Source organism: Sander lucioperca, chromosome 19 (assembly GCF_008315115.2).
Source record: "Sander lucioperca isolate FBNREF2018 chromosome 19, SLUC_FBN_1.2, whole genome shotgun sequence".
In the NCBI taxonomy this organism is placed as follows: Eukaryota; Metazoa; Chordata; class Actinopteri; order Perciformes; family Percidae; genus Sander; species Sander lucioperca.
In genome coordinates this window covers 17,936,474-17,963,480 of record NC_050191.1, presented here as the reverse complement: position 1 = coordinate 17,963,480, position 27,007 = coordinate 17,936,474, and the positions used below count along the sequence as shown (strand labels likewise).

The following is a 27,007-nucleotide window of genomic DNA, read 5'->3' as shown; positions in this document are numbered from 1 at the left end:
GTCTATATAGCATTTATTGAGTGGTGTGAAAATGACCTAAGAGCAGCAACAGGTTGTCATTCCTGCAGTCGTCCTTCGCAGAATATCTATATTTAAATATTCAACAGCAACAATGAACATGCATGTATAGTAGTATACATCATGATATTTATTTTTATATCACTTGATCTACGTGCTAGAATTTCATATTTTATAATAATAGACATAATACAAAAATCTTTCTTTTAAGAGTACCTGACACATATCTGACAATCCATTATACATACCATTGTAGTCTTCATCTAATAATTTCAATATAATGCATCATAGTCAAACTTGAGATATATACTGTATTTGTTTTTTTAAATTGGCATTTCACTGTTGACAGGTTTGAAAGAGTAAATCATTTACTTGTTTTAATTTGCATTATTTCTTTTTCTTTTTCTCGGCAATTGTTCTTGCCCAAAGACACATTTTATATTTACAAGGATAAATCAATTTCTGAGCAGATATTTACGTCAATATCTCACCTATCACAAAAGAGAAGTTTACATTAAATGTAGTGGAAATTTGTCTAAAATGACGGCATCGTAAATATGATGCCAATAGCATCATATTTAAATTTATAAAAATGTATAAAAATTCCATAATAAACTTTCAGCATATTGTAATTGAAGTAGTCTGACAGAAAACTAGACTCATGCACTTATTTTTGGGTTGAGCCGGTGACGGGAGACTTTGGTCAATCATAGGTCATTTCAGAATGAGGCCGTTCCTATTGGCTATTCTACAAATGCAGATGCATGTGCACGTCCCTTTAGATGGTAAAAGCCTGATTCAATGGCGAAAAACCTGCAGAAAAAGTTGCTATTTAAGCATTGGCAACAACTGCCTACGCTGCAAAGCAACCCAAAAAAAGATGACAGACTTCTGTAAAAGAGAGTCAATGACAATAAACGGTCAATATTGGTGAAGCACTTCTGAGATGGAGAGAAAATGTTGCTAACAGTTTAGCCTTCTGCTAACTGTTGCTAAAGGCTCACAGCTATATATAGGCTGATAGAAGTTCATGTTTATGTATCTGTCTAGCGCCTCTAATCACAGTATGTCATCTCAAAGGGCTTTACAAGCCCACAAGTTTACAACCGTATAACGCTACTGGGATCAGGATCAGATTGGGATGATTGAAATTAATGACTAGTACTCGTACAGGTTACTGTATTAAGTGCGTGTGTATGCCCGTGCCTGTCTGGTGGGAGGGGCTTAGGACTGAGAGCCCGTATTTTCATATTCTGGCGGTTTTTTTGCCTTTTTCAGAAAAATGCCTACCCCAGCTTTAAAACACATTTACAGGTATAATATATTTTAAGCAGTTTGATCAAAACAAAAATGCTTAACTGTGCAAATGTTAATGCTCAGTAGTTGTGAATCATCAGCTTGATGTCTAAACTGAATAAGAGGGCTTATAGTCCACTAGAGGACCACTGGCTTGGCTAAATTGGCCCTAACTCTGGCTTGGTCCACAGCATCCAACATGTTCTTGCTGTCCATAGCCAGAGTGTGTGCTGCAGCCAGCATCTGTTTCTGACACTCCTCCTTCAACGAGGTGATGGAATTCTGCTGGGCCATCCGCATTTTGTTGATCAGCTCCGCCATGTCATGGTTCAGCAGCTTCTGGGTGCCCTCGATCTGTAGGGATGGTTAGCAAACTTAATAGACCTTTTTCATGGCAGACATGTTGACATGTCATAGTAGGAAAAGCACATGCGTATTCAAAACCATTAATGATGGCTGCATTACACTTAGGAGAGGCCCTGGTATTGTGCATGCTGACTCACTGAAATAGCTTACTGGGACCTTGATGGAATTGAGCCATTGTTAAGGTTATCAATTTCAGCTGTGCTTTTCCTACTACGACAAGTAAATGTCTGCTGTGAAAAAGGTCCATTGATGGGCACTGTCGGCCCTTTTTTCATGGAAGACATTTTGAAATGTCATAGTAGGAAAAGCACAGGTGTAAATAATAAAATGAATGATGACTGAATTACATTTACCTTCTTCAGTGTTAGGGTCTTGGTATGCATGCTGACTCACTGTCAACACTGCCATGACTTACTGGGACATTTGAATTCAACAGAGCCATTGTTTATGTTATTAGTAACACACTTTTCCTACTATAACAAAATGTCTCCTGTGAAAAAGGCCTATAAAACGCACATGTACAATATTGTGTAATCCAAATAAATAGACTACAGTAATTTTTTTAAACTTATTAATGTCAACTGTTTGACTGTTTTTCATGTACAGCACATATATGGCCCTTTAGGTACATTTTGTTGAGCCCCCGTGTGCATCAGATGTTCTTGTTTTAAGTAAGATAATGATAAATATGGCTTTGTAGAAACTGCTCTAATATACGAGCTTTGGATTTTGGGTGTACTCAGCCAGAACAGTAAACGTGAAATGGTCATTTCCTCTGTGCTTCTTTGTGTTTGAAGAAATGTTATGCAATGTTCTGTTTCAGTGACAAACAGCAGGAACCAAAAATCAATAAAGAAAGAGTCAGGAGAGGAGAAAACACAGCCAACAGGCTGCAGACAATATACTATACCTCAGTCCTGACAGACTTGTGTAAGGTGGGCAGTATGTCATCCACGCTGCGAATCAGATCTCGTAAAGCCATCCCAACAGACTGTGGGCAGAGATCAATGCAGATAATAAATCAGCTGTATGACTCAAGAGGTTTGTTTTCCATTACAATTCACACACCTTTAATTTGCCTCTAAAGCAGCAGCAGCAAACTGTAAAAATGAAGTAAAATACAGATTTGTGTCTCTGTGTACCTTGACAACGGTGATATATTTTTCCGGGGGTGAATCAGTGATGTCATTCTTGAGTTGGACAACAACTTTGACCAGTTCCATGACATATTGGTACACTTTGTCGTCAGAGCGGTCCAGCTCAGCTGTGGGTGCAGGCTAAGTAAGAGGAAATAATGTGTTTTAATAATTAAAATACTCATCCTCATTAATTTACACAAAGGATCACTGGGCACTATTTTAAATGCATGTTGGCAATTCCCTTTCAATTGAAAGGTCATTTTACTTTCTTGAGATGACTGAGTTCATTATAAATTTAAAATCTAAAAATCAAAGCTAATACAACTAAATGGTCTTGTCAGGGGGCTAAACAAATATTACATTTAAAAAAAATTAATCAATATAATTACCTGTGCTGTGAGCCGTGGGGGCTTTTCTGGAGGTGCTGCAGTGCAGAAAGATTAACAATATGAACGAGAAAGAAAAGAAAAACAGGAGGGTTTAGAGAGCAATGATAGCTTTCAGAATGACTTGAAATAAAAGGGAATTCACTCATTTCTTTTGAGCGCTTACCATTCTGTGCGTCAGCTTCAGGGGACTAAAATGAATTGGAAAAGTATGAATTTCATGAGGATTGGAAAATAAAACAATGTTGTCTATACTTGTAAATAGCAGGACTATTTGCAGACAAATAATTATATAAATCTGTGACAATCACTCAATTCCCTTAAATCTCACTTATCATTTTTAGTGTTTCTGTTCTACTTTCACTAAAGCGTGCCTCCAGTAATTCTGTTGGTTTCCTACAATTCCAATAATGCTTCTCTTAATGTTCATACCCTATAAAACAATGTATGAACTTCTGCAAGTAGATAATGGTTATGTTGTAATACATTTCAGTGCATTAGATCTTGTGTTCCTGATCACTGAAGAAGAAAGACAAAAATGTCCTTTTTTTTAATTCCTTTTTGGCATTTTGGAAACGTCTATTTTCTGTTTTTAGTTCTCCTATGATCACAAAATGTCATCGTTGCACTTTAATTGCTTTGATTTCCAATTTAAATAACCATACTTACTTTACTGCTGCTACAGAAGTTTTAGGTAGCTGAAAACAGTTTTCACTACACTACGCAAACTACTACATGTTGTGTGGCATCATGCTGGGCTCAGAAATGTAAGCTACGTCGCCAAAAGCATTAAGCATTAACATTATTTAAAGTAGATTTTTCTTTTAATGTGACTGAAATTACAGTTTCTGTAGGCAGACACCTACCGCTGGGCCGGCAGCGTCCTCTGGTCCCATGGGGTCCTGAAAAAGAACAGGCAAGTTTATTTTATAGAATATGGACATGGACCCCTATTTGGAACTGTTATCAGGGGAACTAGTGGGGCGTCGAGAGTAAATGAGTAGGTTGATATTGTTTAACGATGTCTAATTCCACTGAGCCTCCAGGGCATCATTAAATTGAGGGGGGGGGGGACAGAATCACAGAGAGGGGGCTGACAAGAGTTAATGCTCTGTTTCCCACCAGGAGTCTCTCCTCCTCTTTCAGCCACTTTTTATCCTCCATCATGTCTTCTTTCTGCTGGCGGAGAGTGTTCTGCATGTGCTGTCTCTCCCTCTGCCACAGGACCGTGGCGTCCTCCCTGCTTTTCGGTTCCACTCGAAGAAAGTCGCCCTCCTAAAATCGGTTGAAATGTAACAGAAGAATGACCGTTAACAACACACAAAGCTGTTTTGTTTATTTTCTAAATGCATTCTTTTTTAATTCCAGACCTAGCAACATTTTAACACATGACTTCAAATGTAAGGAAAGTGACAAACATACAGACAAGATTAGACCTTTAGACAAAGTGCTGAGTCTTACTTACCGCCATGCTTCGAGGTCGAGAGGAGAAGGATGGCAACGTGAGACTGCTCATGGAGTCGGCGGGGGACTGGTAATCACATGGGCTGGCCAGGTCAGGTGAGCTGGCACACAAAGCCTCGTTCAGCTGCACAGACACACACACACACACACACACACACACACACACACACACACACACGACTTACATGAATATATTTTTTAAGTAAAGCCTGTCATCTTGGAGAAAACAGGTTAGAGGGTACTTGGGTACGCTACTGTACCTGATTGTGTAGACCAATACTGAGCATGTTCCCAAAGCGCCCAGGTTGCGTTCTTGAAGGCTGCAGTAAATATTAAAAAGCTGTATTAAAATATACACCAAATTAAAACATTACATTTATATAATGTGATGTTGTGTAACATGTAACTGGCTGAATTTGACCCGTACCTTGGGAGGAGGCTCGTTGAAGTTGAACTTGGTGTCAAATAATTTTGTGGTGCGCGCTCTGTCCCTCTCTCTCTCCGCTTCCTGCTCCTTCTCCATCTTGTGGACATCACTGACAGATTTTAGACAACAAGTTATATCATGTCTTAGTAAGAGAGGTCTAAAAATACACCTAAATGGCTGTTATTGCAGGTAACTATATACTGCACTAAATCATTTCAGTGCACCGCTGATCTACCATCTTAATCGTTTACAAGTTTAAACTAACCAGCGATCCATTGACCGAACTCCTTCTATATTAAATTTACTCTGGGAAGAGAGTTGAATTGATACATTAAATCAAGACACTTTTTGCATCTTTGCAGAGGCTAAAATAAAACAACAGTAACCTTTGTCATTGTTCTTCATGAGTCAACGGAAATTGCCAATTGAGAGTTACAAACCATTGACTCATGAGAAAAGGAGTATAAGTAATAATCATTAGAGAAAGGTCATCACCCTATATCCCACCTTAGTTTAAGGGTATTTATTCATATTCACTCAGAGCTTGTTATTGAATACATCTTATATCAAATAGAGAAGTACCTGATCTTGACCACCAGCTCGGTGAAGTTGGGTCTCTCTCTGGGGTCGTAGGACCAGCAGCGCGTCATGAGTGAATAGAGGGCAGGAGGACAGTTGTCCGGCTTGGGTAGCCTGATTCCCTGCTCCAGTTGGTTGATCACATCTCTGTTCTCAAGCCAGAAAAACGGCTGCTGTCCAACACTCATTATCTCCCACATACATACAGCTATCGAGAAGAGAAACAAAGAAATGCTTAGACGTAAGGTTCGAACCTACCATGCTTTATATGCCCATTGCAATAATACTGGTTTGTCTCATGGCCCCAAAACCAAGCTGCTGGCTCTTTTTCATTTCTCGTTTCCTTTCAAACGCACAGAGTGGTTCACTTTTTCTTTGCCTTGAAAACATAAATAATAGATAGTTTGGTTATGTTCCAGAAAATGTGCAGCTTTAGGGGAGGACACAAACCAGTATTATTGCGGCGGGCATATAAATAATGAGGAGCATTAAGGTTCTTATGCCTTGTTTGCTTTGGCTCTATCTCTTAGGCAAAAAGACGAGGGTGTCTAAACAAATCATTAAAGGTCAGAGTATGCCAATGTTTCCATTTTTGGGTCTGACACCTTAGAGAAGTTGAAGTAAATACACAAGATCTGAGATGTTTCCTGTGATCCATTTGATTGTAATTAGGCTATTGGTATGAAATTCTGCAGATCACAGGAGATAACAGATTATACTGTCACTTGATTATTGAATCATGTAATTAGTAGATCTTGTACATGCTCTATACAAACGTATATAACATGGTTTCTAATCCATCATCCCTGAATTCCCCAAAGGAGATAATACTGTGTGCCTATAGTACTGGATATAATATCAGTTGAAGTCATTTTGTCATAAAAATCATCCAGTACTTTTTTTGGGTGAAGATTAACCAGCCACCTGTATTTTGCCACGTGTGAGTGAGTGTGGTTTCCTGTCTCATTCCCCGAACCCACTAAAGGTCTTTACACTGAGCTGATGTACTGTATTTTAGTGGATCACAAGCTCACCAAACATCCAGACATCACTGGCTGTGGTGAAACGTCTGAAGTTGATGGATTCCGGAGCCATCCACTTGATTGGCAAGCGAGTAACAGATGCTGTAAAGAAATAGGTGAAGTTGGTATTTTGTGATCAACATTTTTCATTTTTGGACAGGGACAAAAAGATGTACATTTTCAAAATGTGGCAACTATATTATGTTGTGTTATATTTTAAGTCAGGGATATGTGTGTGTATGCATTACAATTTAGACAATTAGGTGACCAATCAGACCAGCTTTATTCTCCTTAGTGCCTCTCTTTACCTTTGTAATATTCTTCATGCTCAATGTATCTCGACAGACCAAAGTCTCCGAGCTTCACACAGTCTGGACTGGCGACTAACACATTCCGAACCGCAATGTCTCTGTAACAAAACACGAATAAGACAGAAAGAAACATATATGTATTTACAGATGGAGATGGTAAATATCTAGATAATACAGGCAGAGTTTCTGAAATGGCCCTAAGCCCTTTCTGATTGACCTGAATTTCCCTCTTGATCACTGCGGTGCTGCCACGATTGCAGCAAAAAAAGGATACAAAAGGAATCTTTGAATTTTCCACAGAAGCAGAAAGTAACTTCCTTCGTCTGTGTTTTTTTTCTTCACAGGATATTAAATCCAAAACAGCTGCTTTGCTGTCAGAAACGTGTTGATAACATTCTGCAGAAACAACTGAGCGTGACATGTTTCTCTGTCATCTCACATCAACTTTCTGTAATGCTGTGTCTCAGTATAAATGCTTCATTTAAATGAAAAATGAATGCTCTATTGTCACTGCCTTATAGGAGCCTCTCACCTGTGCACCATGTTGACCCCTTCAAGGTAGACAAGAGCTTTGCAGATCTGCAGGCTGAACAGCACCAGAGTTATATTTGTCAGCTTGTTCTGGTTCTGAGTTAGGTAGTTCCCGAGCTGCAATGTCACATTTAAATAAGACAGGAATCACTTATTCTTCATCTGCACAGATTTTCTGTCTTGCTGAGATGCATGAATCAAGCTGCAACACAATGACTCATGACAGAACTGTGCAAGATTTCAGTTCAACTCCAGAGTACGATTAGATTAAAACTGAAATCATGGAATTAAGATTGGCACTAACCTCTCCATACTGATAAAGCTCCATGACGATCCACACAGGGTCGTCCTCTATGATTCCAATCAGTTTGACAATGTTCTGATGATTGAGGTTCTTCATAATTACTGGCAAGCACACAAAGTCCCCATAGTTATTGTCACAGTTATTGTTATCACATTTGCTTCATTATATTCTACACATTTTACTAATTACCTGCTTCACTCATGAACTTCTCCATCACATCAGGTGAACAGTCTTTGCAGGTCTTCACTGCCACGTTAATCTTCTCGCCATTCTGTTAAATCAACCACGGAAAAAGACACCGTGATGCTATGAACATTTGAATGGAAACTAGTGAAAGCATTTACAGACAGACTGTAGCGGACAGAACATTAATCTACAACTATTTTGATAATTTTTCAATAAATGTATACATTTTTCAAACAAAAACCGAACATTCTTTGGTTACAGCTTCTCAATCGTGCCGATTTTCTGCTTTCATTGGTCTCATGTGACAGTAAACTGGTAGATTTAGCGTTTGGGACTGTTGGTCAGACAAAACTTGTAATCTGAAGATCTTCATTTAGGCTTTAGATCATTCTGAAAAGCAGTTTTAAATAAATGTCAGTTGCAGCTCTACTACATGTGTAATTCAAGTCAATACGATCTTATATTCTATAGCTACATATTTTATGCAGCAATTGTCACTCCTGGTAACATAAATATTGTATTAATTTATATTCCTCCAACAAGCTTCCCACAATTCTAGTCTGTAGTCAGTTTATAGATAGTTGTATCCTTTTTTGCTGGTAGTATTGATATAATTCAACTAGGGGGATGCACTTACACCCTTTTTGTAAACTCCATCGTAGACTTCCCCGAAAAAACCCTCACCAAGGATTCGGCCGAGAACAATGTCACTTCGGTTGATCCCGTACTTAATAACTACAGAAAAAGATTTAAATTGACGATAGTTCAAAAGTGAGTTCCACAGCTATTATTCTGCAAAAGACATGAATACAAACTTTCGACGAACCTGATTTGGGCCTTTCATCGAGAATCTCACAATAGATTTCTGACCCTGAAAATACGAAAGAAAGATCAATTTGCTTTTACTTTATTTTACTTTTTAAGATAATGACATAAGTGTTTGGCTTTGAAGATGCTATGTATAGCATTATACTGTACATGGAGGTTATGTAAAACTGTGAAAACAGTCAGCTCACCCATGCTGTGTCTGACCGAGCTGGTGTCTCTGCTGCTCCACAGAAAAGGCAGAATGAGAGAAAGCCACGCTTATAAATGTTCAATTTATGGCTCCTCAGAGCGCTGACAGAATGATTCAATAAAACAGCCTTTCTCATTTATAACTCAAACTTTTCATTTCATCCTACAACCAAAGAACATTATAACAGCTTGGACTCTGCAGCTACGCTGATGCTGAGGGAGGGCACACATCATTCAAAGTTTTAAAAACAGCCACTCACTCTGTAGGAATCTCAGGTAGGGAATTCCGTGCATTGGCATCTAGGATAGAAATTAGTTATGATAATTCCAGTTAAGATTAAATAATACATTTTAAAAAGTATTGTAAGCTTTAACCACGGTAATGTTGCAGCAGGGGAAGTGGCTGAGTGGTACACACCTCTATTTGGTCGGTAGATGACAGTATCATCTGTGTCAGTTTCCAAGCGGCAGTAGCCATCAATAAGGTCCATCATGTTCTCTGCCATAGGGACTGTGGCCACATTGATTGATAGACGCTATCAGGAAGAAGAAAAAAGGCCACAATGTAAGCACATGTACCGGCTCACAATTCCTGTGCAGACGCTCTCTATAGTATATCTATCGACTTATTTTAGCTATTCTGCTTCTTAACGCTGTACAAAGTAATATTGTATAACTAGGTAGATAGTGTCATGGTACTTACTTGTCTGGCCCCCTCTATGTTGAGGTCTATGAGAGCCTTGCCGTCGCTCTGAGATAAGCATTGTATTTTCTTGATCTGTTTGAAGTCGGCTAGAAAAACAGGCTGAGGCACATAAAAGAGGAATGCAATAAATGTAATTATGATGAGACTGATTACATTTAATAAGCGGTGTTAGATCTATAATGATGTAGCATCCAGTGATGGCAAGGCACCAGTTTCTTTGAAAAATATGTCTAGATTTAAAAAAATCCAGAAAGGAGTTGATAAATACAACTTTCAGAATAAATAAAGCAGTAGTATTTTTAGAAGTATATAGGGTTACTACAAAGGAATAGTTATTATTGTATTGAAATAGAATTACATGTTGGGAAATGTGCTTATTTGCCGAGAGTTAGATGAGAAGATTAATTCCGCTTTTATGACAATCAATCTTCTCTCTCTAACTCTCAGCAAGGAAGTGAATAAGCACATTTCCCAAAATGGTCAACTATTTCTTTAACACAAATCCTGAAACTAGGCTAGATAGATTAGCTATATAACACAACACAATGTAATATATGATGAAAGGTCAAAGCCCTCTCTAGTAATACCTAAATCTTAACCATGCTTACCGCTGAATTCTTGTGTGTGCGTTGGCGAATCCCCCTCCCACCAATGACCAGCTCCACTGCAAGACTCCAACCTTGCTGTTGGCAAGTGAGCGTGGGAAAATGTTTGTAATATTAATGTGAACAAGAGCAGATTTGGATTTGGAGCTCCTGATGTTTAGAACCATGACTACCATAGGATTTAGGGGGCTACTCACCACTAGTTCACATGGGAAAACCTCTTCATCGTAGTTGATGAAGTCTTTGAGGGTCTCAAAAAACTTGATAATGCAGTCGTCCTCCTTGAGTGTTGCGTACTGTTGAAACGTTTGCTGGATCAACTTCCGTAGCGGCTTTGGCTGGATCACAAGCAGGGACATTTAAAACATTATTTTTATGTACATTCTGATGAAGGTCTGATTGACCACCCAGTAGTAAATATGGAAAATAAATGTGGTAGTCATTAAGAAAAGCATGGTTAGCATAGTTTACCTTCATGCTGTTAATCAGCTGTTTAGGAAAGAAGAGGTCCAGGCCCACGTCTTTTCTTCATTTGTAAAGGAACATTCAGAAAAATAGTAGGAATTTTAAAATATATGTATATTGCTACCAGATTAAAACATCATGTTCTAAATGTTATCTTTTAATTGACTACAAAAATGGTAGTCAAGCTGCTACAAGGATTATCGGCAACATTATCCAGTAGGGCTTTTAAAGGGTAACTCAATGCTCACCATCAACCCACACAGAGTAATGAGTGAAGTTATGTCACCAAAGTTACAAGATTAATGGAAAATAAAAACTTACTCTAGCAGCTCAAAGTTGGACTTCTTCTCGAGACCTTTTGCATTCATGTCTTTGTAGAACCTCCTATGAAAAGAAAACATCTCAGCAACTAATGAATTTTATACAACCAAATGTTCTTCATAAAGAACTAAACAATAAGTCACTTTATGACCTACTCTTCTACATCTATAATAAACCCATGAAACATACCAGAGTATATTCTGTATAACACATGGAAAACCTGCCAGTATAACTTTAACCAACTCCATCAAGTAACCTTGCACTCACTGCACTCAATAAAACGAATTTAATTAAGACTTTGAGAGCAAAAGAGCGAGAGGACTGCAGTGACTCACCTTATCTCCAAACAGCCCAGCTGCAGCGCCATCCCATCACTGACCTTAGAGGCATGATACTGCATGTAATCACTACGCACCTATCATAAAATGAAACACAAACACATGAATACTACAGTTAGCTGGACTATTACACTATTGTAAAAAATAATTTGATATGGTGACAAAATAAAGATTCATATAGATTTATTTTCCCATTTCCACTCACAGACAGTTTTTATATTGACAATACTGGCCAATAGCACAGATGTTTTTTTTTTTTTTTAAGATTATTTTTTGGGCTTTTCCGCCTTTATTTGACAGGACAGCTAGGTGAGAAAGGGGAGAGAGAGGGGGAAGACATGCAGGAAATCGTCACAAGTCGGATTCTAACCCTGGACCTCTGCGTCGAGGCATAAACCTCCAAGTATAGGTGCGCCTGCTCTACCCACTGATCCAACCCAGCCACACTGAGCCAACCCACCCACACAGCACAGATTTAATGTACTGCTCATAATTATTATTCAGCTTCTCTGCAGAATTGAATGGTTTCCAGCGGGCCGGTAGCAAACATTTTGTGGCCCTGTCATATGGTACTAAAGGTTTTACACTGTTATATGTAGAGTAGGGCTGCACAATTAACTGCAATTTTATAGAAATCGCAATATGGACTTGTGTAATATCCAAATTGCAGGAGGGGGGCGCAATATTTGTTAAAGGCAAAATATGTGTCAAACCATTCTGAATGTAGTATTGTGGCGCTGCAGAGACGTGCCGGTCTACAAATGGTATCCTACAGACCAGATCCTCACAAAAATCACACTATATTCATTTAAAAAAAATTGTTTTACTATTTTTCAATGAAAATGAGAATCACAATGCAAAAAATTATCATTACCTCCAATATCGTGAATCATATCGCAATCGCAATATCAGTCAAAATAATCACAATTAGATATTTTCCTCATATCGTGCAGCCCTAATGTAGAGTTGTTCCAAACTAAAGGAGTGCCACCTAAATTTTAATTCAACTTTATCAACACAAAACTAGCCAAGGAAACACATTGACAGCTGCTCTCTTATGTGGTGTGAAAACAACGCCTTTTATTGCCAAAAATTCATTGTCTAAACAATGAATCCTATACCAGCCAAACAACTTAACAATATAATACACTGCAGCTTGTTACCTGTTGGTAAAAATACACTAACGTAGATCGGTCATCTTTGAATTTTTCCACGAAATCGACAGGAACATATCTGACACGAAGGTCATACCTGCATTCGGAGAGAAAACAGACACACCATGCAAGTTTATCAAATGCCATACTCTCACTTTACAAGTTCAAATTAGACACAAACGTCCTTGCAATCTATCAGTACCTCCACTCAGCTTCAACATGATGGCTCTCGTAGCGTTGCTCCACCTCGCTGACAGTCAGATCTGGATGCAGCCAGTGAAGTTCATCTGACTTCAGGTGCTTCAGCAGGAGGCCGTAGCATCCTGTGTGTTCAATGTTCGGCCCCAATCGACCACTGATCAGAATCGAACGAATGATAGCCTAAAGGAGACAAAATGAGCAATCTTTGATTTTTTTTTTTAAATATTATGAACTTTTATTTACCCTTCTATTTATTGGACTTTGTGGATGATACTTGCTTCAAATTTACATGTAAGGGCTAACACATTAGCTGTAAAAGAAATCACTGAAAGAAGCACTGAAACCTTTAAAAATGCTTCCTCTCATCATTTCTGTTGCTGTACACCGATAAAGGATTGATTGCCTTTCCTGCATGTTAAAGGTGCAGTTTGTTTTTGTTGCCGTTTGTGGAGCCTGGGCTGTTTACAGAGACTGCGTTTTTTTACAGTGTGTTAAGGGACAGGCAGCTCGCAGATAGTAAGGAGATGTTTGCTGTATGTGACAAAAAATGTAGACTAAAAAACGCGTGACATCGCTTAGAGCACCTTTAAGGAGGCTAAATAAAACAGATGTCTGGCTCAAATACAAAACACACAAGTTTTTTTCGATTTGTAATCGAAACTACTCCATCAGATAAACAAGATTACTCTCTTAATCACAGTCTTCTGACACATCACCTCCCTTCCCCAGATTTATTTTAGATTTCTCTTACCCTAATTTGCCAAGAGCTGTCACATTTAACCAGTTTGAAGTTCTTGCCCAAGGTGTTGTTGGTGCAGAAGCACACTTTGAGGATCTTGGTAGGCCCTCCGTCCCCAGTAAAGTGCGATTCGGGGGTGGACTCTGTGCTGCTTTGGCTTGAAGTCAGCACCTTCCAGGACAGGGTGTCACCGGACATCACCTCATACATTTTCAAGGCTGATTAAGCACCATCATATCCACGTCATCCTTTCAACAGACAAAAGGAAAAAGATTCATTAAGATTTTAAAATGAGTAGTAAAGCGTTGGGGGTCCTAAACTGGTTGCAATCTTCAATCCTAAAGATGACAAATTAGATAGAAGAAATAAGAGGAAGAGGAAAGCCTGTTTCATATAATAAAGTCCAGGTAATCCAAAGATTTAACTGTAGTGACAATGTGTCTTTAACACGAGAGTACACACTGTTCTGTGACTTGCTTCATCATAGTACTACAGTCATACTACGCTTCACATTCATGATCTTGTGCCATGAGGTGTCTGTGACTCATTATTTGATTCAGAGAGCCACTGATTACATTCCTTCCTAACAGTTACTGCAAGTGAGGGCATGTGTGATTCAGGAAGTCAAATTGTGACAGTGTGGAGACATCAATGAGGGAAAACTCCTTGAAATTCGTTCTTCTTACTGAATGCAAACATAACTTACATCTCATAGCATTTGCAGTGTTAAAGGGGAAACTACCTGGCTGACAGGGACAACAAAATGCCGTAAACTGAAACAACACCTAAATCTGTCCGAAACCAAACTACAGTGATGATTGAGTAACTTGTGTAGTAGCTTCTTCGCTGCGGGCTGTTATGCAACCTGTGTTGATTTGTCCTACATGCAAGAATCTGAGGTGGAAACAACTCCTAATTTAGCAGGGAAGCAGCTCTTCTGTCCTTTTTAAAGGAATCATTTGACATTTTGGGAAATACTCTCACACGCTTTTTTGCCAAGAGTAAGATGAGACAATTGATACCACTTTCACGGAGAGAGTCTGACCACAAGATGGTTAGCTTAGCTTAGCATATGGACCCGAAACAGGGGAAACTGCAAGCCTGGCTCTGTCTGAGGGTAAAAATATCTACCCACCAGCACCTCTAAAGATCACTATTTAGCACGATGTATCTTGTTTGTTTAAAGGGGCTTTACATGATATTTAGAACACAAATATAGCAGTAAACAACTATTACCTGGGCGCCCGGATAGCTCAGTTGGTAGAGTGGGCGCCCATATATAGAGGTTTCCTCCTCAACGCAGCGGGCCTGGGTTCGACTCCGACCTGTGGCCCTTTGCTGCATGTCATTCCCCCTCTCTCTCCCCTTTCATTTCTTCAGCTGTCCTGTCAATAAAGGCCTAAAAATGCCCAAAAAATAATCTTTAAAAAAAAAAACTATTACCTAAGTAAAGATATAGTGGGGTAATGGCGTTCTTAGCAGAGAATAAAGTCACACTCCCTCTGTGTGTGTTGTAATCCAAGCTTCTCTGTTCTTTGTTTTGGTCCAGCCGCGTGTGCATCTTAGAGCATGTGAGTGCCTTGTGCGTCGATATCTGATGCTGAGGGCCGTGACAAAGCGCCAGTATTTGACAAGTTGGGGAACGGTCTGCGAGAGCCGTGTGGAGACAATCCCAGACTGCATATCGAGTACAACCCCTTTAATACGTACAAAAAAAACGAAAAGTAAAAATGACAATTTGTGCGGTTTTAAAGGGGGGTATGTACCAGAGTATTTCTATGCTAAGTGCAGTGCGGGGGTAGTAGGTGGATTTTGTCACTTTGGGACAGAGCCAGGCTAGCTGTTTCCCCTTGTTTCCAGTCTTTGTGCTAAGCTATGCTAACCGGCTGCTAGCTCCAGCTACTTATTATCTGTACAGAAATGAGAGTGGTATCGATCTTCTCATCAAACTCTTGTGTATAAAAATATTTCCCAAAATGTCTAACCACTCCTTTAAGAAATGAATGCCTCATAAAAAATACATCCCTGCAACAGATCCTGCTCCAACCACTTAGTTTTAAACAAACATGGTGACGGTTACTGAAGGTCGTAAAAACTTTAGCACACAGCCACAATCGCAGCCAACTGCAACTGCACGCCTCCAAACAGTCAACCATTATCTTTTCATTGGGTGAAAAAGCTGAAAGCCTGCACATACTTTATTTGAACTTTCAGGTTACAGCAACCAACTGACGCATTAAATAAAACAAATTAGGAAAATACTCTTTCACCTTAAGCACCCAACCATAACTCCGCACATTAATAGTCTGCCCTGTCAATCAAACAACTGAGGGCACGTTGACTCAGCACACAGAGTAAATACTTTGAAACAACCTTAACAACAAACCTCCTAGCTGTGAGGTAGACATGGCAGCCAGTTACCCACCTCTCAAGAGTGTCCGTCAGAAAAGAGTCATAATGTGTTTTCTCATAAATGAAGCTCCATGTTGTTAGCCTGCTGCGAGGGAGCTGAGTTGTGTTAGTTTCTCTCAGGGCTTTCCGCTGCCGCTGTTGGACAGGGTTGTGTTTTGTTAGCCTGAGGCCATGAATTCCCCAGCAGGGCCGTGCGGTGTGTTTATGTGTAAGTGTGTGTGTGTGTGTGTGTGTGTGTGTGTGTGTGTGTGTGTGTACATTGAAAAAAGAGAAAAGGGGAAAGAGAGAGAAGATGAGTTTGCAGCATGGCTGGCATGTTGCACCATCACCTGGGTGTGGGAGGCCAAACAAGAGGGGATTGAGGAGGCGGAGGGTTTTAAGTATGTGGGGCTGTGGTGGATACAAATACACTCTTTGGCTCACATGGAACAAACAATGAGTCAACAAATGCTCAGAAAGAATTGCAACATCTGATGTGTCAAGATATTTGTCAGCTATGTAAAAAAAAACAAAAAAAAAAAACTAAATCAAAGAAAGAAATCTGGAAGAAATTAAGAAAAAGTTTAGCCTGAATGATGAATGACACAATAAATAGCACTGGTTGTGGTGAAGCTTTGGACATGTTTTCTGTGTCACTGATGAACACTTAAAAACTTAAACCCAGAACAATGGGGCATAAAGAAAGACTGTTAATAGTTTACATTCACATGTATACATTTTTATATCATAAATATATTAGATTGTTCACGTTATTTGCTACTGGATATATTACAGATTTCACATGAATAAACTAAAACATATTGTTTAGAATTTGATGAGATTACATTTGCTCACACTCAGCAAAGAACTTTTTTACTCCTAAATTGGCTCTTTTTATTAAGTGTAATTCTTAGAAGTCTGATAAATACAGATCATGGTATGGCATTGAAAGTTGCCATCAAATGCCCAGTCAGACTCACGGTCTTGGTGACTTGTTCTTTTTTTTCAGATATTTATGGATTCAAATCATAATCTTACCAATTTTATACTGTGTTTTGTAAGTTCTTGGACAGCCGCTTGTATTTTAGACAACATTTAACCACGTTTGGCTTATTTTGCTGAATATAAAAAAAATATGTTTGTATTTGTCAAAGTAAGGTATTGAGAAAGGCATGTTTTTCGTATTGTGCCAAAACTAATATCGTATTATAGCACAAGTAGCAAAAATGTTGAAATGATCCCAGGCCCAGTGCTCTGCTGTTTTTAATGTGGTCATTTGATTTGATTTCATAATGAATGAATTTAGTGATTCTAAACATTTGAAATGTAGTATTTAAATGTTTTTCAGTTACAACGTTGTTATTTATTAACGCAGACACTGTAGCACAGATCTGTATTGTACTTTATAAAGATTTTTTTTTTCTACCAAAAAGGTCAGGGGGTACATGGCTGAAAAAAAATTTCAAAAGGGTATATTATTGAAAAAGTTTGAGAACTACTAATCTAAACAATAAAAGCCACTAATTAAAATCACTCACAGCCATGAAGTCTTTTCTTCTGCGTTTTTCTAACAAACAACAAAACAAAAACGACACTTTCCAGGCACACAGTGTTGTTGACTCTCTTAAACACTGTCATGCTGGCAAAATCTCCCTCGGGATCAGTTGTTATGGTAACAACTATTCCCGAGGGAGATTTTTATCACAAACTGAAAGCAAGGTGGAGTAAACTAACTCTTGCAACACTCAGACACAACAAACGCTGCAGCAGCAGCAATATTATTTAGTACCCAAACATCTGTCCAGATTAGGAGTTATTCCCTCATATTACTGCTGCCAGTCTACCCTCTCTGGACTCCAGTGTTTTGTTAGAAATGTACAGTATCTAGGAGGAGAAAGACAGGGACTGATTCAGGGTGACAGATGAGATTGAAATTCCACAGCAGCTGGCGGAGAAACTACAAACTTCAACAAGGCTGCTCTTGAGAGAGAGGAGACCGATAAATTATTTTGGTATGTAAAGGCTTTAGGCTGCCCTACAAGTTATTGTAGGCCCAGGTTAACTTGCTACTTCATTTTATACAATATTAGTAGGGCTGTCCTCGACTAAAGAAATTCTTAGTCGACTAACACTTATATGATTTTGTCGATTAATCGATTAGTTGATGTAATCAACAGAGCTGTGCTCTTTGAGAGGTGATTAAGACTAGAAAAGCACAATATAAATGTAGTTAATGAACCATCTGTAAAACTGAGTTTCTCCACAATTAATCCTGCAAAAGCACCACTTTAAATCTTGTGCTTACCAGAAATGTGCTCATAAGTTTCTTGGAAATGAGTAATTAAGCATGAATAAGCATAAAAAATGACTCATCAACTAAAGAAATCTTAGTCGACTAAGACCAAAACGACCGATTAGTCGACTAATCGACTAAGAGGTGGCAGCCCTAAATATTAGTAGTAGGGGCTCCCTGCTCCGTCTCTCGTTCAGTTAAAGGGTCCTTGGTTTAAAAACACGGCTAGGCTATATTTCCAGAGCTGCAATGATCAGTCCAATAATAGTGGATCAGAAGAAAAATAATCAACAACTATTTTCCTAGTCAACTGATTGTTTAAGTATTTTTTTAAAGCAAAATATTACAAGCATTCCATAGTTCTGTAGTAAGAGATTTTTCACTATTTTTTGACATTTTAAAGACAATTAAACGAGAAAATAATCAAACCAGGTTTGAGGTAAATTAGAGACAGTGTCACCATTACCTTTACATAGTTTGTCCACAATGTCAAGTTGACTTTTCAACTGTGAAATGGTCTGCTCAGTGTGTATATTGTTCACAATCTTTTAACAAAAAACAAACAAATCTAAGGGATCTAAATCCAAAGATTGATTGTTTAGGTGGTGTTTATTACACTGTGGGCAGCTATATAGTTATTGGACTTTTTAAATATCTCAAAAAGCCAGTATATGGGTCGTGCTTCAGGTTCAATCTATGACTGTCTCTCTGCAGTCTCTCTAACTGCAGTTAGGTTACAGTGGTGCAATGGAAGACACACTGCTTTTGCCGGAATGTGTCATGACATGCAATTGTGACTGCATTATCCATTCCATCAAGAAGTGTCCTCAGAAGGTGCATTATAGGAAAACTGTCAGCATCAAACTCTCAGAAATCTCAATACACCCACCCATGCTACAGTAGGCTATTTATCCAACTGAAGTGGCCTTTAATCAGACTTCAGATTTTCTTTAAAGATAATTTGAGAAAAGGATGTTTTTATGATTTAAAAAATCTGATGCTTGTATAACTTGTGTATCAATTAGAAATCTGAGTTAATAAGTGAGTGAGTGAGTGAGTGCCGTAGTTATAGCTCTTTTCCTGTTAGGTTCATGTAACACAGGCAGGTATTCAGCCAGGCCTAGCTCTGTAACAGTGGTGTGCTGCGAGGGTCTGCATGCTGCACCGTCATGACCCCAGGCAAGAACTGGAATGTGGTTGGCTGCTTCTTCACCTGCACAGACTTGCTTTGATAAAGAACAAAGTTCTCTCACTCTGGGAGAAAATGGCAGCTAGTATGCTACTTCACATTGTGCCATTATAATCAATATCATTACCTCGAAGAAAATGCAATTATTCAAGCTTCAAAGCCAAGTTTTACATTTTGCTTGGTCCCACCAAAAAAAATGTATCTTTTAAAGAGAAACATAACATATTGTTTACCAGTCAAACAAAAAAATCTTTACTTTTAAGCTCATGTAATGGTTTAAAATAGATCCATTTATTTCGTGAACCTCTATAAATGTGGGCCTATTGCAAGCACTTGTATCAGTTGTAATGACTCACCTCAACAGAAGTTGTAAATCCCTATGCTAAAATACACATTCGCGATCTATTAATCTTGTGTCTTACCTGATTCTGATTTAATTCCTCTCAGAGTAAAAACTTGACAGAAAGTGTAACTCCTCGCGGAGAGTCCGGCCTGAAGGTTCTTCAGTTCTGTCACACTGTTATCGAGCAAGAGGTGGCAGGTGGCCACTCCCTCACCTATATGAGACTCTGCTGGAAGGTGGGCCCCATGGACTTCCTTATTTCCCGAATTTTCCTCATAAACTGGGAATATGGCGGACTACCTCTTACTTTCCCCGCCAAGATTTTAAAGTAAAGTGTATGTCTGTTTCTTGTGTGTTACTGCTGAGTCATGCCAGAGTTGTGGTCTTTTTCTGACGCACGAGTGATTTTTAAATGTTATGGTACATTTCAAAACCTTGTGCTAGTTGCAAAACGCTCAATCTATTTTATTTTTTTTTTTTAAATAACGACTTTAATATACAGAATAGAAACTTTACAAACAAATGAAGTCCTGGAATATGACACTTTGTGTACTTTTTGTTTATATTGAGCTCTTTCATGCCTACTTCCCGTTTTCAGTTGTCTGTTATTGGCTTTATACTGGTGTAATTACACCGCCTGAACAGCAGATGGCGATGCAAGCTAAATGAAATAAATAAACCTGGACTTGTAAACGGACTTTAAAGGCCCAACCTTGTTTATACTTTACAGGTAGATCATAAATAACTGAAGGGATGTATAAAAAAAATAACGAATGTTTGTGTGTGTGTGTGTGTTTGTGTGTGTGTGCGTGTGTGTGTGTGTGTGTGTGTGTGTGTGTGTGTGTGTGTGTGTGTGTGTGTGTGTGTGTTTCACAAATATTCACAAATATTCACTAACTTTATTCAGAGAACAGAATTTACAGCAAGCATATAGTGAAAGGAAGATATAAACTATCCAATCAATGCATACATTAAAGCAAAAAAAATGACCTATTAAATAAAGAGATAGAAGAATAGAAACTTATATGATGTCAGTCTTTCACATCCATACACAGTTTTTATGGCCAAGCAATTCGGACTAAGTTCCAAAGAGATGGTGTTGAATACAGTGAAGTTTGGTTTTTGTTCTGCGAATATATTCTCGTATGAATACAGATTGACAATGTATATTATAGATATAACAGTCTTTCAAATTATCCTTCCTATAATAGTGCAAAAGTATTACAAGTAAAAGTCTTGCATTTGAAATCGTTTTAAAGTAAAAGTAACATTATTATCATTACCAAAATGTACTTATATTATATATTATCATATATCATATTTTTGGATTGCATGTGCAACAGCAATTGCATGTTGTAGCTGGTTGAGGTGGAGCTAATTTAACCATTTTATATACCGTTGGGTAGTTTAACCTGTAGTAATGCATCATATTTTATTAACTGATCATATGTTTTGGTTTGCAGAGTAACTACAGCTGTCAGATACAGATGTTAAAACAAAGAAAGTACCGTAAAATGGAAACACTGAAGTAAAGTACAAGTACTCGAGTAAATGTACTTTGTTCAATGGATGGTATAAACTGGCCCAAAAGAGTTATTTGTAGCTTTGAATACAACATATATTTGAATAAAAATGCAGCGTGTATGCTTTCAGCAGCATATAGGAAGAAACGTATTATTAAATAAGAGTCATCAGTGAGCCATCTTCTCAGTGGCATCTTTTATTCACTCAGTCTTCCCTTTCCCGTGTCGTAGCATCCAGTACTGCTTTCTATGCCAGAGCAGATTTGAATAGCTGTGTGGAGCGGTGACAGCTGTGAGGGAGTTCAAGTCTGGGTCAGAACAAGACCAAACAACACCCAGCAGACCAGGGCAGTGTCAAGGCCAAGAATCCACAACAGGTGCCCGTCAAGCTCGGATTTGTGTGCATTAAGACAGTAGCAGGCATGGGTTCTGCAATGGCACGCTTTAGCAGTTACAATGGTTTCACTGTTCACTGGGCTTGATGTGATCATTAACACTGACTTTTTGAGACCCCTACTGCCCTGAAACTCCTAAAATCCTCACCATCACACCTTCCTCCTTCACTTGTGCCCTCGCTGGGTGCCACCTCCCTGCATTGAGCTGTGCCAGTATTTAGAAACATAAACTTGGGGCACACAGGTGGCTCTGTGGCATGCAGAATGTCTCTTCTCCAGGGAGTCTGAGGCGTTGAAGGAGAAGTATGAGATATGGTATGGCAGCAAAGGAGCTAATAATATGATTCACTGTTATTGATATTCTAGCCATTCTGTCATCGTGGGTGTATAATGTGATGATAGAATGAAAAATATTCAAGCCATATCAAACTGCAATTATGCTTTGACTGATGCTTTATTGATTTTATACCCATGGTCCTGAGAGAAACTTTATTTTAGCTTTATTTTTGATAGCTGGAATGACAGTAACAATAAACTTAAACTAAACACATGGGTGTATTAATGTAGTGCAGTGGTGGAGAAAGTACTTGGATCCTATATTGATAATGTAAGAGCATTACAAGCAAAAGTACTGGTAAAAAGTAAAGTAAAAGTACACAAATTATCATTGACTTAAGCAAATAATTAAGCAGCATTTTTATGTTGTAACTGGCTGCAGTTCTGTCTCTGTCCACAAGAGGATTCATAACACAACTTATCTGTTGATGCATAAAATATGGTATGTCATGTTCAAAAACCTTAATGAATATCTATATTCTACCAGTGTGACATTTTTGCCATAAAGAGCAAATATTGGTTGAATCATTTTGATTTATTTTTAGAGGCCCTTGCCCTTTTTATGAGGGATGAACTGGTATTAAAGCTCTGATGACTCCCTGTCCAAGCATCCCACCCTAATAATGACCATAAGTGCCCACACCCTGGTTGACATGGCATGCTTTGATCTTATACGTCTGCTCCCCCCACCTCCTACCGTCACATTATAGAAATCTTTGCCCCACCTTCTGTCTGTTTAATGATGTCTGGAATATTTATCTTTCCCCTGATGGTCATTAGTCCACATTCTTCCAGCGGTGACCTCTGAGGTCAAAACTTTGTTGACAACCCTTCTCTGAGTAATGGTTAGCTATGACTTGTCCCTGCTTCTCTATTTGCTAACCTTTTGACTCGTGGAACGTACACCTGCGACACAAAGAGATGTGGCACCAGAACGCTGGAGGAGTTATTTGGTTTGTGTAGCAGGTGTGTTAGGTCTCTAGTGTTTATATGTGTGTGTCCTGTAAAAGGGTTGGTCATTGAATCCCATCCAAACTCAGCGGGAGTCCACAGTGTTCACCGAGGTGTGAAGTGGCCCGGGCCAGGAGTGGATTATAAACCTGGCTTGCATTACAATAGAGGTGAGAAGCAGCAGGGGCCCAACATTACAGCTCAACAAACAAGACAAAATGCACAAGAATCTCCTTAAAGAGGGAATTTGAATAGGGAGCCGTTGTTTAAAATGATATACAATTAAGCCTCCTGGAGGAAAGAATAAAGGTCACAGGGGTTGTTAAATAGTAGTAAAAGCATCAAAAAACAGCAGGTCGTTAAAGACAGGTTAGACTGGTAAACAACACAGGTTAGATAAGGTTGATAACTTCACAAAAGGCTATTTAAATTTTCACACAGACTTGCAAATGTTGTGGAAATGTGTTAAATGATAAGGCTTTTTGACTTTGCATTGCTGGTTCTATTGTTGAATAGGTGAAATGCTAACGTTAAAGTGTCTCAGTTGTTTTTTGACTTCAAAATTACACAAGGAAACAGAAAAGTTCTGATCTTGATCAGATTTTTTAGTAAAACATAAAGCCTCATGATAAATATTAGGATAAAATGACATAAGATAAACTTTATTGGTCCCATGCAGGGACATTTAAAATAATAAACACAGATGCACAGTTTAGAGTTACTATGTGTTTAAGTTGTGCGTTGTTAGATAAAAGTCAGAGACAGTCAACTGAGAGATAGATGATAAATGAATGATTGAGGGAATCAACCTTGTCATGATGTCAGCAACTGTTGTTGTTTTGTTTGCCTGATGATATATAAGGCAAGGCACTCTGAAGGGACTCTTCCAGAGATTTGATTTATTGCACCATCGACTATAATATTTTTAACAATTTCTACTATAGTCAAATGAAGTGAGAAGAAGAAGAAGAAGAAGAAGAAGAAGAAGAAGAAGAAAAGCCAAAAGAAGAGTGGACCTGCAGAGTTGGCCGATAATTCTCTGTCTGTTTGTCACTACAAGCAACACCTTTTACATTGCACACACTCATTTGATCCATTGTTATTATAACAATTTTGATTGTAGCAGCTTTAAGTTAGAAACTGTACACTAAGCATTGCTGTCAGTGAGATCTAAAACATGGCGCTGCTCTGTAGACATGATGTAAATGGGGCGTTGATTTTGTTGACCCTAAGATTTTTGTGGGATGGCTCGCACTCAAATGAGGTTTAAATTCCAGGTCAAGCACCTGTTATAAATGCCTGAATATGAAGTTATTTTTGGTGTGGTAACTTAAAACTTGGTTACACAAAGTCACCACCCTTTTCAGATCTTTATTTTACTTTCCAGTGGCACCACAAGGTCAGTGGTTTCTCTCAGATTTGTAGTAGACTGATTCAAGTTCCTGGACTGTAACAGAACTATACTGGGACACAGAAACAACCTATTTGCTTTCAATTACACTTGAGATGACACATTTACCTGTCACCCCCATTTTCCTTTAAGACTATCTTAATGCGGCATTTGTGGGATGTCGTCCAGTGTGAGTATATTCGGGGAGTGTTGGGACACGTACAAAGGGCAGTGATGGCATGGCTGGCATGCATCGGTGGGTTTCATGAGCGTCAGCTGCCGATGGCATCAGATGGTGTAATAACATGACAGAGGTCAGACACACATGGTGATGAAGAGGAGGAGCAGTGGCCTAATGGCTGGGGGAAATTTGTGAGGTGGTTTGTGTGCATCTGTGCATGGCCGTCATTTGTAAATAAGGTTTGTGAGACATTATTATAAGGCACTCTCTTATGGCCTTTTTAACATACCATAAAGGGTGAAAAGTATAATATATTTTGCCTTTATTAGATAGCCAGCAGTAGAGAGATGACAGGAAATGAGGGAAGAGAGAAACAGGGTGTTACATTTAACCAAGATCCCTGGCTCATAGTCAGCACCCTGACCCATATCCCAGCAGGGCACCCCAGAAAAGTAATTTTTTAATTTATTTTTTTTATATTTTATTTGAACAAAAATGTTTGTTTGCTTAGATGTTTGTTTTTGATCCAGTCACTGCATGTTGCATGAATATGGGCAGGTTGTGTTGACATAGCACTGTGTGGCAGACACAAAAATTACATTAAAAGGTCAGTTCTTTCAAATTAAAAATTAGAATTTACTAGGGACCTTGTTTCTACAGGATATCTGTGCTTGTGAATTACCCAGAGTAACAGTGATACTGTATATTGACTGAGATGTTTCAACTGAATTTTCCAAATCTATTTTTTTTCAGTAGTTTAAGCACAAACAAAACTTCAGTGACCTCTATCGTGGTGGAGATATCACTCTTAGAGACTGATATCTCAAACCAAAACTATCTGCATGGCTAAATACTATACACATGCAGCAATATTGTCGTTGAGCTAACCCTGGCACATTGATTAAAAAAAAATAAATGTATAGAACATTTATATTGTTATACTGTATATGTTTTTAAATGTCAATGTGCATTGTCTCCTGTCCTATATGAAAGAAAGGGCTAGAGATAAAATATGTTTTTCATAATTTGGATGAATGGACTCTTTAAAATTTGGTTTAATTACTTCATGGTGTGACTTCATATGTAATATACATGGATTAAAGATTCTAAGATTATATGTGCAGATCAACATGCAAAGCAACATTAAACTGAATGTTCTGCCAGCAAAAAACACTGATTGTATCCACAATAAATGAGGCAAATACAATTTAGGTGTCATTAATGTAGACTTTACTTTATGTCAGTTTAAAGGCATGAAAGACAGCGCAGACAAACATCCACTCATGCTTCCTTTGAAAAATGATTTCCTGCACACACTCACTCACGCCTGCACGCACATGCACACAAACAAACACACTCCCTCACCACATTCAACCTTGCAGAGAACAGAGGGGGGAGGGGCAAAGAGAGGATGATGTCACCTCTGTAGACAGCTAAGCCGAGGCTTGAGATAATGGTGACATTTCAGGGAAGGTGATGTCATTCTTCCACTGCTACCTCCCCTTCCTCCCTCCCCCATCTCCTCATCTTCAGTGCAGGTGGCTGGCCAGGCTCTTTGAATCACAACGCAGAAGAATTAGCTTTTGAATAGGCACTGAACATTCAGGCAATGTGAACCCAGCCCCCCAGTGCTGTGCTCATAGCTGTGATGTGTGAGACTCTTAAATGTGTGTGGGTGTGATGGGTGTCATGGGTCTGAATGTGGGTGTTATGTGTTTTAATATGTGGGTGTAAGTGCGTTTCGGGCATGGCTGTGCTTTCTTTCGCCACTGTTTTTTAACTGCCATTTTTATGTTGTTAAAGCATTTTTGTACATCACTTTATGCGCGCTCATGTGCATGCATGTGTATGTAGACTAGGTTTCTGCCCTCCATCTCAGTTGCCTACTGAGACCAATCAAGCAGAGAGCTGCCAGGCTGCAGGGCTGGTTGGCACTGAGTCCCTCGCTGAGCTCCTCACCCTGAGGATCTGCTCATTCAAGGTTTCCCTGACTTCACACAAACCCTATTTCTTTCCAGAAATATATTATATTATGTATTATAGTCAGCGGTTAAGGCTTAAATGTTTTTATCCGCTTCACAGCCTTATGCTGGCTGTGAAATTGTGCATGCTGTGGGGTCATTTTATTCGAAGAGGATTCGGAAAAAACATATAATACACCTTCAACAAAAACACATGACTATTACATAGCATATAAAGGCAACCTTACTTTCCAGAAAGTTTAATCCAAAGACTTACCGGGCATTTGCATATTATGGAGATTTGGTTTAACCTACTTCAGCACACTGGGCTTATTGCCACAGATAGTGATGCTTCAAAGCCCAAAGGCTGCTGTACCTCTAGTCTTACCGCTGAGCTCGAGGCTGCTCACCGGCAGTATTTTTATCCCTGTAAACTCACCGCTAGTGTGCTGCACTTTCACTCTGCCAAGTTCTGGTAC

General features: G+C 38.8%; 1 protein-coding gene across 3 annotated transcripts; it reads right to left on the bottom strand.

The window, feature by feature from the left end:
* Positions 1 to 127: 127 nt before the first annotated feature.
* On the bottom strand, positions 128 to 20,095 carry ptk2bb (protein tyrosine kinase 2 beta, b). Of its 3 annotated transcripts, XM_031321858.2 has the most exons (32): positions 19,871 to 20,093; positions 17,756 to 17,850; positions 13,588 to 13,823; positions 12,838 to 13,016; positions 12,645 to 12,732; positions 11,479 to 11,558; positions 11,144 to 11,206; positions 10,829 to 10,883; positions 10,555 to 10,695; positions 10,361 to 10,435; positions 9,750 to 9,851; positions 9,465 to 9,582; positions 9,307 to 9,346; positions 9,046 to 9,077; positions 8,856 to 8,900; positions 8,667 to 8,764; positions 8,033 to 8,114; positions 7,844 to 7,944; positions 7,541 to 7,656; positions 7,006 to 7,106; positions 6,710 to 6,799; positions 5,679 to 5,883; positions 5,097 to 5,205; positions 4,930 to 4,989; positions 4,671 to 4,793; positions 4,328 to 4,480; positions 4,072 to 4,107; positions 3,372 to 3,396; positions 3,209 to 3,243; positions 2,823 to 2,957; positions 2,591 to 2,671; positions 128 to 1,668 (listed from the first exon to the last, which is right to left on the bottom strand). In XM_031321858.2, the coding sequence occupies exons 3-32, from the start codon at positions 13,783 to 13,785 to the stop codon at positions 1,453 to 1,455; spliced, it is 2,982 nt and encodes a 993-aa protein (XP_031177718.1). In that variant the 5' UTR covers positions 13,786 to 13,823; positions 17,756 to 17,850; positions 19,871 to 20,093; the 3' UTR covers positions 128 to 1,452. The 3 variants fall into 3 exon arrangements, with proteins under 3 accessions (XP_031177718.1, XP_031177717.1, XP_031177720.1); XM_031321857.2 differs by lacking the exon at positions 17,756 to 17,850 and having other exon boundaries at positions 1,453 to 1,668; positions 19,871 to 20,095; XM_031321860.2 differs by lacking the exons at positions 17,756 to 17,850; positions 19,871 to 20,093 and adding an exon at positions 16,001 to 16,170 and having other exon boundaries at positions 1,453 to 1,668.
* Positions 20,096 to 27,007: the final 6,912 nt, after the last annotated feature.

Excerpts from the sequence above, each read along its gene's own strand:
- ptk2bb (XM_031321857.2), bottom strand. The coding sequence starts at position 13,785 with ATGTATGAGGTGATGTCCGGTGACACCCTGTCCTGGAAGGTGCTGACT. Across the intron at positions 8,115-8,666 it reads ATGGAGTTTACAAAAAGGGT|AATGGCGAGAAGATTAACGT; the intron begins GTAAGTGCATCC and ends TTGATTTAACAG. Across the intron at positions 2,672-2,822 it reads AATATATCACCGTTGTCAAG|TCTGTTGGGATGGCTTTACG; the intron begins GTACACAGAGAC and ends CTCTGCCCACAG.